This window comes from Dendrobates tinctorius, unplaced genomic scaffold (assembly GCF_039654945.1).
Source record: "Dendrobates tinctorius isolate UK_male_01 unplaced genomic scaffold, ASM3965494v1 ptg000093l, whole genome shotgun sequence".
Lineage (NCBI taxonomy): Eukaryota > Metazoa > Chordata > Amphibia > Anura > Dendrobatidae > Dendrobates > Dendrobates tinctorius.
The window spans coordinates 11760250-11771748 of record NW_027361761.1 but is presented as its reverse complement, the minus strand read 5'-3'; the positions used below and the strand labels follow the sequence as shown (position 1 = coordinate 11771748).

At 42.9% G+C, this 11499-nt stretch overlaps 1 protein-coding gene across 2 annotated transcripts in view; it reads right to left on the bottom strand.

Annotated features, from left to right (window-relative positions):
* Positions 1-1057: 1057 nt before the first annotated feature.
* Positions 1058-11499, bottom strand: part of LOC141098547 (cytochrome P450 2K1-like) — a 103362-nt gene continuing 92920 nt past the window's right edge. The window contains exons 7-9 of one of the 2 annotated variants that reach the window (XM_073586426.1): positions 4882-5066; positions 3792-3933; positions 1058-1887 (exon numbers count right to left, since the gene is read on the bottom strand). In XM_073586426.1, the coding sequence (XP_073442527.1) occupies positions 1706-1887; positions 3792-3933; positions 4882-5066 (509 nt within the window). In that variant the 3' untranslated portion in view covers positions 1058-1705. The remainder of the gene's footprint in view (positions 1888-3791; positions 3934-4881; positions 5067-11499) is intronic. The other variant, XM_073586427.1, reaches the window with a different exon arrangement.

Sequence of the window (11499 nt, the reverse complement as noted above, 5' to 3'; positions counted from 1 at the left end):
GCTTATTTTACTTTAATTTTTGTATTGTTAATGTTGTTACTTATGACTTGTGTTTTGAAACTGTTAAACTGTAAAACGCTGCAGAATATGTTGGCGCTATATAAATAAAGATTATTATTGTTATTATTATTTTACAATATAGTTGTCATGGTCCAGTCCGGAGTTTATTTTCTGCTGTCTACACTCTAGACTGGTCATGTGCGGGTTAATCTCCTCTGCCTCGTTCTGGAGCTAGCTGGGCTATTTCAGTCTTTCACAGCCTGCTGACCAGTGTTAGTGATAGCTCAAGCTTCCAGTTTAGAGCCTCTGACCCTTGTACCTTGGTGATCCTCCTGCTTTTGACTTGTATCCACGTGTATGACCCAGACTGATCTCTGTCCCCATCTCTTGGTATTCATCTCTGCTGCTACATTCTCTGTCTGACTTTTGATTCCCCGACTTGTACCCTGACCTGTTTGGCTTTTTGACCCTCGTCAGCTTTTTGACTACATGTATTGCTGCAGCTTCTGGTAGTCTGCTCCTGATCGTTTCTGACTCGGTTCGTCTGACCATTCTATCGTTCCCTGTGACACCTGTGCGGTTGGTCAGTGTTGCTACTCTTAGTGTGTAACCTCTCTTTCCTCACCAGCTCCCCCTGGTGGAGGTTTCACTACAATAGTGTACTGGGAAACGGGAAAAAATTCCAAGTGCGGTGAAATTACCAGAAAAGTGCAACACCACAAATGCTTTTGGGTTTCTTTTTACCATGTTCAACCAAATGCTAAAACTGATTCTCCAAGTCATTTGGTAGTGTAGTGTGATCCCGGCCTTAGGCCTGTTTCACACTTCAGTTTTTTGGCGTCAGTCAAAATCCGCCAATTTCCGGAAAAAAATGGATCCGCCAAAAAAGGGACCGATCCGTTTTCCGCCGTTTTTGCGGATTACAACTGACATCAAAAAACGTATGTGTGAAACAGGCCTTAGTCTTAAGTAACTTCTCTAGTGTGAGAACTAGACGTGTCAAGAATTTAATTTTTACAACAGATAGAAATAAAAAATGAGCTTAATAACAATTGAATTATTGTTTTTTAAATTCTTTATTTAACATGTTTGAATTTATAACAGTAGAATGGTTTATTTCCTTTGCACTCGTTCGTACAATTAATCATGTATCTGTTTCTTTTTCACTATTTCCCACTGGAACATGCAAATACTCAACACCAATCTGTTGCACAATGGAAAACCACTAAGATCTTACAATTATGTACTAATTTAAAATCTTAGCACTATGTTACTATGCTCCATCTGCATGACCACATGGCAACTACTATACATATTCTTCCTGAAGCCATGGTCTCCTAAATCTAAGATTTTATAGCTCAGATTATTAAGTGGTGAGTATATAGATTCATGAAATGCAACTTATTTAACTAGTTGAAAAAATTTATGCAAGACTACTCCAGTTCCCCCAGAGTGATTCAATGTATACCAGTTATTTTAGTGAATTTTTGCAGCATTTTGCAAAACCTGAGCCTTTTGCGGCTAATGAGTTGCAAAATAAGTTAAAAACAGTAAAAAATACAATTTTAAGTGAATTTGGTGCAGTAAAGGTCAAGAGAAACTGCAAGACAAAAATAGCAAATTAATTAAGAAACCAAACCCACAAATATTGAATCGTCCCATAGACAATTATCACGGGTTTATTGAGATACAGTGAATATTTGCTTTAAAAGCGAGGCACTGCGCAAATCATATGTGGTTTTGGAGCATTTGTTATTGAGAGGACTGGGGTCATATCCACATCAGTGACCCCTGAGGGGAAGCGGAAGGTGAATTTCTGCAGAAGGCTTGCAAAAAAGATGAAGAGCTCCATTCTTGCGAGCGTCTCACCAGCACAGGCTCTCCGACCTGAAATGAATGACATTTTTTTAATTGATTTATTTTATTAATTTTTTCATTTATTTCATATAATGTACCCCCAAAAAAGGTTAGAAAAAGACCTGTGGAGGAAATTTTTTAATTTAAAAACTGTTTTTTTATCTGCTTTCCTCTGCAACTTGGGCTGGTATGTTAGCCCTAGATACAGTGGAAATTCAGCCTTATGGACAGATAGCTGGGCTTGTGGGTCATCTAAGAACCATAAACTCCTCTTCACTCCTTAAGGCCATGTGCACACATTGAGTATTTGGTGAATTTTTTACCCCAGTATTTGTAAGCCAAAATCATAGACAACTTATGGAGGGAGATGAATCTCCGAGTTGCCCAGCAACAGTCTCAAAATCTTAATGATTTAGAGAAGATCTGCAAAGAGGAGTGGACCAAAATTCCTCCTGGCATCTCATCATCAACTATAAAAAACGTCTGACTGCTGAGCTTGCCAACAGGGGTTTTGCCACCAAGTATTAAGTCTTGTTTGCCAGAGAGATCAAATACTTATTTCTCACTGAAAAATGCAAATAAATTTAAATAATTTATACAATGTGATTTTCTGTATTTTATTTTTGATTTTCTGTCTCTGAATGTTAAAATTTACCTACCCTTAAAATTATAGACTGTTCATGTCTTTGTCAGTGGGCAAACTTACAAAATCAGCAAGGGATCAAAAAATTATTTCGTTCACTGTATTTCAGGAATATTGGGATTAATGGTTACAGACTCAGACTACCACTGATATTTCCAATCTGCTTGAGCACTGGAATTAGAAGCCCACATGCAGATTAGGTCATTTTCTATCCCTGGGTAGAATGAGCAGTTTCCTGAAATCTTCTATCCCTATACAGTGCAAGTATAAAATGCTGGTGCTCATCAGCCATCCCTCCTTTTACACTGGCTGTAAAAGCTCTAACCCTCCATGATAAGTTGCGCTAGACCATGTGATATCATAGCTGGAGGGAATTATGGGGAAGCCTGCCAGACCGTGCCTGAAGCTATTAGCCCACTCCCTTAGGGTACCATTACACTAAGCGACGCACCAGCGATCCCGGCAATGATACGACCTGGTAAGGATCGCTGGTGCGTCACTAAATGGTCGCTAGTAAGCTGTCAAACAGACAGATCTACTCAGCGACGCAGCAACGATCCGGTGATCCGTATAACGACCTCAGCGTTCGCTGGTACCTTGTCACACAGCAGCGATTCTGACGACTCACGCCTGCGTCCCTGAGTTCTGCGTCGCCAACAAGGTCGCTCGTCAGCGTCAAACACAGCATTGCATGATAGCCAGCGGGATGCCATTGATCAGAAAATGGCCTGGGATATTCGAGCACGATGAGCGATATCCAGCGAGGGGGCCGGTCACCGCTATGTGTCACGCGTAGCGAGATCGCTGTTGCGTCACAAAATCGGTGACGTTACAGAGATCTCGCTAATGATCTTGCTATGCGAGATGGGGCCTTTAGTCTTCAGCAGTGTGTGGAATGGCACTGGGTATTCTTTTTTTGGCTGTTCCTCACAATTAAGATTTGTGATCTTGGAATTTCAAGAAACGTGACTCAAAGTTAATCCTCTGCAGATTGATCTGCTCCCTTCTAGTGACAACTAGCACAAACTTCATTAAAAACTCATGGCAAAAGACTTACATTCCAAATGTCTGAATTTGTGAAAACAGTGCCGGCAAATTTGCGGTGTCATGGGTTAGAAAGGTTTCGTTACCCGTCACGCCTAACACACAGACGTTACTTAGGTTTGCAATCTAAGGAGCAAGAAAAAACCCAGCGATGGGCCAACATTTTCTCTATCATAAACTGATACCTTGGTGGATACCGCAATTGTGCTATAATCTGCAATTCTTCTAGCGCTCATTGTTCACTAACCGGCAGAAAATGGCATGAAGGCTTCTTTCTTTATAAAATTCCCTTTGGCGTCAAGAAAATGATTTGGATAAAACTCATCAGCCTTTTCGAACTGTGTCGCGTCTTTCAAAACCGAAGTCAATAATGGGATTATATAGGTTCCCTGGGGTCAAATAATAGAATTTATCACCTGAGATATTACAAGGAGCTCAGACAATGAGCAAAGGTGTATTTTCGAGAAAAATGTAAACTGTGAGGCAAATCATGGCTGAGCCCTACTCTCACACAATACACCTGTGTCACTTAACATGCATCATAAGGAACGGGGGGTGTCCTCCAAAGTATTCTTGGTGCAATGGTTTTATGAGAGAGGGGGCAGCCATGACAAGTCAAAATAAATATGCATGGTGATTTATACCAAGATCCAATATAAATAAAGGAAGGACTATGACAATCATTTTCAGATATACAGTTTGCTGCTTGAAAGTTTCACATTTTTATCTACTGAGAGTGTCCTTCCAAGTAATATAGGCTGGATTTGAGGTCTGTGTGTAACCAGAATGTTGCCATCTTCATTAGCTCAAATACCAGCAGAGGACATATCCTGCACAGATTTCCTCTTCATGTGCTTCCCTCCTGTTTCCTTTGCCCTCCCTGAGACTAAACAGGCTTTTTTCCACTGGGGAGATTTGTGTCCAATCCTTATGATTTCCTTTATGTCTTACAATGCTATCACCAGCAAAGTCCATAATGTATTATTTAGTGCCTCAGTACTATTGCAACACGATCCTCAAATAATACCAAGGCATTGTTTGTAAATCCAGCTGTGGACAATAGGAAGAGACATGATTGACAGTTCTGCCATATGTCATCTGAGTTCAGTCCAATGATTTCCACACGCTCATTGATTTGCATGGACGAGTGCGATCTGAATATCGGATCAAACACGGACATACTGCAATTTTTTCCTAGAACCAGCTCAGAAAAACATTGGTCTGATTGCGATCTGATGCTTTGTAGTATCGCATTTGCACCCAAAATACGGCCATGTGCACGAGCCCTAATACTGATATGATTAAAATTATGGTAAAATATCCACAAGGTTACTTACTTTTGGGATAAAATATCCTTTAAAAGTCACATCTTTGGCTGTTGCATGGCCCAAATTAATAGGGAGAATGTCAGAGAACCTCTGGATTTCATGTACAACAGCATTCGTAAAGGGCATTTGCCCTCGGTGGCTGTACATGGGCTGCGCAGAACCAACAATTCTCGAAATCTCCTCCTGGACCTTCTCTAATTAATAAAAGAATAATTGAGAGATAAATCGTGTGTCTCCAAAGTATTTCTTAGTGTTAATATATAGACACTGTGCAGATCCAAATAATCAATGTTCACAAACTAAGGCTAGTTTCACACTTGCTTTTTTTTGCAGCGCGTTTTTCCCGCAAAAAAACGCATTAAAAAAACGCATACAAATGCATACAAACGCTGCGTTTTTTTCCAGCATTTTAATGCGCATGCAGGAAAAAAACGCAGCGTTTTTGCGCGTTTGGATGCGTTTTTTGTGCGTTTGCGTTTTTTTACAGATTTTGGAAAAACCCCACAAAAAAGAAAAAACAACCATTCAACAACACACAAGACCAATGGGACTTCATTGTGGGTGTGGTATGTTAATATATATAGACCCTGTCTACAGTATTCTTCACATTTGCTTGATTCTTCTCGTGACCATGGATCTGCGCTGGAAGAGTTTTCACTTCAACTTGGATTTGGACATCGCGATGGCTCAGGCGTATGCAGTTGCTTGCCATGAACAAAGGAAGAGAGAGAGGCAGCGAAGACGGCGGCGTATGTGGATACATCCGATTGTTGAACTCCGGGAGAGCCGTGGGGCATACCACACCCTCTACAGCGAGCTACGTGCAAACCCGGAGAAATTTACTGATTATATCCGGATGTCCCACGAAAGTTTCATGGATTTGCTTGCTCGTGTCCAACAATCCATCCGGAGACAGGACACACAGCTCCGTCGTGCGATTCCTCCTGAGGAACGGCTACTGGTGACATTACGGTATGTTTTAAAAACAAAGGGGTGTGGTCTGATGTTTTTTTTTGTAAATTTAGTGTTCAAAACCTTGGGTAATTAGTTTTCGTGAATGTACTAATATTTTTTTTTATAGTTTTTAAAAATAATATACATAAATATTAATTTTACTTCTTTGTCTGTTCACAGATTCCTGGCGACTGGAGAAACCCTATCCTCACTACACTTCCAGTACCGTATTGGAATCTCTACCTTGTCTGGAATTGTTGCTGACACCTGCCGGGCTCTCTGGAATGTTCTTTGCCCAGAATTTATGCCCCTGCCCACCGCTGAAAAGTGGATGGAAATTGCTGACAAATTCTGGACAGTATGCAATTTTCCCAACTGTTTGGGAGCAGTTGATGGGAAACACATACGGATCATCAAACCCCAAAGAACGGGATCTGAGTACTATAATTACAAAAAGTACTTTTCAATAGTACTCATTGCAATTGCGGATGCCGGATGTATGTTTGTAGCAGTGGACATTGGAGCATTTGGCCGTGGTAATGACTCGCAGGCTTTTAAAAACTCAGACATGGGCCGGAGGTTGTATGGCAACCAATTTAATTTCCCTATGCCACGGCCTCTTCCTCACACCGAAGCTCCGCCACTGCCCTTTGTAATGGTTGGCGATGAGGCTTTTCAAATGTGCGGAAACTTACTGAAACCCTACTCCAGCCGGGACTTGGACCACACCAAAAAAATTTTTAATTACAGGCTGACCAGGGCCAGAAGAACTGTCGAGTGTGCTTTTGGGATTCTTGTTTCCAGATGGCGAATTCTGGGCACGGCCATTAATCTTAAACTTGAAACAGTCGATGAGGTGGTGAAGGCCTGTGTGGTTCTACATAACTTTGTGATGGCTAAAGAGCACCCGACCTTTGAACTGGACGATGATGCTCCTATCCCATTGCCTGAATTCACTCAGCCCACTCTCAGGTCATCCGTTGAAGTTGGCCAAATGAGGGACAAATTTGCGGCCTACTTTATTTCTGATGTAGGACGGGTGCACTGGCAAGATGAAATGGTGTAATGTTGTTGTTTATGGTAATAAAAATCCTTATTTGATACCATTACTGAGTGCACTATATTTTTTAAACTCCAATTAATTAAAAAACTTCCCATGTATAACTGAATTTTGTTATGTTCACACACCTGGGCAGGTAAATACACATACGAGTTAAAATGCAGCATTGCTAGTCTGTGTGAAATATATTGGAATGAACAAAGCTGCAGGCCATGAATCAGGAAACCATTTTTTTTCAAGAGAAAATTGTGCAACTAGTTTAAAACAAAGTATGTGATTTTCTCAAAACACAACCCTCAAAACCCAACCCCAATGAAAGTCCATGGGGAATACAAGTCAGCATTGAGTGGATGAATGTAATCTGCTCATGTAATCTGCTCCATTACAAGTTATTACACTAGGCCTTGGAATGACTATACTAGGCCGTGGTATTTCAAATATGAGTATAGTAGGCCTTGGGGCTAGTAGTATAGTAATATGTGAAATACCACGGCCTAGTATAGTCATAACAAGGCCTACTTGATTTTGGCCAACTAGTATCTTGTTTCACAAAAAACAAACGGGTGAAACTTGACAAGTTTCAACAGTTTGAAAATAGATTCTAGTTGGTAAAACTAGAGTTATTACACTAGGCCTTGGAATGACTATACTAGGCCGTGGTATTTCAAATATGAGTACAGTAGGCCTTGGGGCTAGTAGTATAGTAATATGTGAAATACCACGGCCTAGTATAGTCATACCAAGGCCTACTGTAATAACTCGATTTTTAACAACTAGCATCTTGTTTCACAAAAAACAAAGTGGTGAAACTAGAAAGAAACTTATTTTTTAGACAAGTTTCAACAGTTTGTTTTTCATGAAACCAGATTCTATTTGGTAAAACTAGAGTTATTACACTAGGCCTTGGAATGACTATACTAGGCCGTGGTATTTCAAATATGAGTATAGTAGGCCTTGGGGCTAGTAGTATAGTAATATGTGAAATACCACGGCCTAGTATAGTCATAACAAGGCCTACTGTAATAACTCGATTTTTAACAACTAGCATCTTGTTTCACAAAAAACAAACTGGTGAAACTAGAAAGAAACTTATTTTTTAGACAAGTTTCAACAGTTTGTTTTTCATGAAACCAGATTCTATTTGGTAAAACTAGAGTTATTACACTAGGCCTTGGAATGACTATACTAGGCCGTGGTATTTCAAATATGAGTATAGTAGGCCTTGGGGCTAGTAGTATAGTAATATGTGAAATACCACGGCCTAGTATAGTCATAACAAGGCCTACTGTAATAACTCGATTTTTAACAACTAGCATCTTGTTTCACAAAAAACAAACTGGTGAAACTAGAAAGAAACTTATTTTTTAGACAAGTTTCAACAGTTTGTTTTTCATGAAACCAGATTCTATTTGGTAAAACTAGAGTTATTACACTAGGCCTTGGAATGACTATACTAGTCCATGTTATTTCACATATGACTATACTAGCCCTTGGGTTGGTTTTTAACATGTATTTACCCATCAGTGTGTGTGAGCGGCGCAAACAACATTAATGAAACTTATTAATGGTGAACCACAAATGTAAATTTATTTTTTATCACAAAAAAAAAACTAAAAATTATTTTTTACGGCGTTTGGGGGCAGATGGTTTCAATTTGGGGGTGTGCAGGGAATATGCAACACTTGCAGTTGAAGACGGTGTTTGAGGGGAAGGGGCAACAAAACTTGTGGGGGAAGGTAGTCCAGTTAAGGGAATTAAACTTGGAACACTTGTAGGAGAGGAAATCTGTTCAGGTACATTAGTTGTAATGGCATGTCGCCGTAGGCTTGTGTGCCTGGACCGACTTTGGCCCAATGCCCGCCTTGATTGATTTCGCCTTGAAGTAGGGGCAAATATGGAATGTAGGTCCCCCGTCTGCTGGTATGGCAGCTGCTGCTGAGGTGGCGGCTGCTGCTGCAGAGGTGGCGGCTGCTGCTGAGGTGGCGGCTGCTGCTGAGGTGGCGGCTGCTGCTGAGGTGGTTGCTGCTGCTGCTGAGGTGGCGGCTGCTGCTGAGGTGGCTGCTGCTGCTCTTCGTTGTCAGTGCTCGTCCTTGCAGGAGGACTGGTGGCGGCAGTGATGGCCCAGGTTTGCAGAGTGGTGGTGGCAGGGCTACTACATGTTGTTGTAGCGGCAGGGCTGTTCCATGTTTGCCTAGTGGTGGCTGAGCTCCACGCATGCATGGGATTGGCGGTGGTGCTCCAGACAGGAGCAGCGCTTGCCATGGTGGTGTCGGTGAAGTGACCAGCTGCACTCAGACTTGTGGTGGTGTAACGGTGGGTGTCCTGGCTTTGAATAGAGGTGTCCGTGCAGTGGTATGCAGCACAAGTCGGTAGTGAGGTGAAGCGAGTCAATGGTGGCACAGGTGGAAAGGACACCACTGACTGCTGACCGTACCGATTATGCTGCATAGCCTGCAAGAAAGCATTGTTGCAGGCCTGCAGCACATTCAGCTGTTGATCAGGACTAAGGTGTTCCGCCATGCCCTTTTCAATCTTACTAAAAAAATGGTGTGCTGGTCTGTTGAGGTCGGCCTCCAGACGGTCAAGGCGCTGTTCTACAGAATTGAAGCGGTGTTCAAAGTGGTTAAAACCACCTTCCATGAGTGCAAAACCGCTTTCAACTCTGTCGGACAGTGACTTGAGGCTGGAATTAAATGTCTCGCTCAAATGCATAAACTCGGGCAAGACATTCCTGTCCAAGGCCCTCTGCCGCTGGCGGGTAGTGCCCGCATAACCAGTGGCAGAGACCTGGGACAGGGGAACACCTGATGGCCCAGCTTCCTGGTCACCAGCTGTGTGTGTGGTTGACCTGCAAGGTGCTTCCTGGCTGTCGGATGGCTGGGACGGGTCAGAGGACGTCCGAGGAAGGACCGCTCCAGGGCCAGGTTGCAGGGTGCTGCTCCAGGTGCTGTGGAAGAAAGGAAAATCATTACTACCATGCCTTTACAAGAAGCATCAGCTGTGGATTAGAAAAACACAGATTAATAAAAATAAAAACCCAAAATGTATAATACTTACGATCTTGTGGCAAGGACCGGTCTTAGGAACTGCAACGCGTGATAGTGACGGTATCTAGTTCTGGTCCTTGACGCAGATCCACTGCGAACCTGGCCCTCAGCACGAACATCACTGTTGAAGCGGTCCTTGATCGAACGCCAACGTGTTCGGACTTTGTCCACTGTTGATAAAAAAAAACAGTGCCGTCAAGGACAACAGTCACTGCGGCACAATGTAGCAATACAATACTCAAAGCAGTCACTGTAGACCCCGATGACACTGTTGGGTTTCCTGCTAGAATACGCCTAGCACGAAACCCAACAGTGCCGTCAAGGACAACAGTCACTGCGGCACAATGTAGCAATACAATACTCAAAGCAGTCACTGTAGACCCCGATGACACTGTTGGGTTTCCTGCTAGAATACGCCTAGCACGAAACCCAACAGTGCCGTCAAGGACAACAGTCACTGCGGCACAATGTAGCAATACAATACTCAAAGCAGTCACTGTAGACCCCGATGACACTGTTGGGTTTCCTGCTAGAATACGCCTAGCACGAAACCCAACAGTGCCGTCAAGGACAACAGTCACTGCGGCACAATGTAGCAATACAATACTCAAAGCAGTCACTGTAGACCCCGATGACACTGTTGGGTTTCCTGCTAGAATACGCCTAGCACGAAACCCAACAGTGCCGTCAAGGACAACAGTCACTGCGGCACAATACAGAGCAATACAATACTCAAAGCAGTCACTGTAGACCCCGATGAAACTGTTGGGTTTCCTGCTAGAATACGCCTAGCACGAAACCCAACAGTGCCGTCAAGGACAACAGTCACTGCGGCACAATGTAGCAATACAATACTCAAAGCAGTCACTGTAGACCCCGATGACACTATTGGGTTTCCTGCTAGAATACGCCTAGCACGAAACCCAACAGTGCCGTCAAGGACAACAGTCACTGCGGCACAATGTAGCAATACAATACTCAAAGCAGTCACTGTAGACCCCGATGACACTGTTGGGTTTCCTGCTAGAATACGCCTAGCACGAAACCCAACAGTGCCGTCAAGGACAACAGTCACTGCGGCACAATGTAGCAATACAATACTCAAAGCAGTCACTGTAGACCCCGATGACACTGTTGGGTTTCCTGCTAGAATACGCCTAGCACGAAACCCAACAGTGCCGTCAAGGACAACAGTCACTGCGGCACAATGTAGCAATACAATACTCAAAGCAGTCACTGTAGACCCCGATGAAACTGTTGGGTTTCCTGCTAGAATACGCCTAGCACGAAACCCAACAGTGCCGTCAAGGACAACAGTCACTGCGGCACAATACAGAGCAATACAATACTCAAAGCAGTCACTGTAGACCCCGATGAAACTGTTGGGTTTCCTGCTAGAATACGCCTAGCACGAAACCCAACAGTGCCGTCAAGGACAACAGTCACTGCGGCACAATGTAGCAATACAATACTCAAAGCAGTCACTGTAGACCATGATGACACTATTGGGTTTCCTGCTAGAATACGCCTAGCACGAAACCCAACAGTGCCGTCAAGGACAACAGT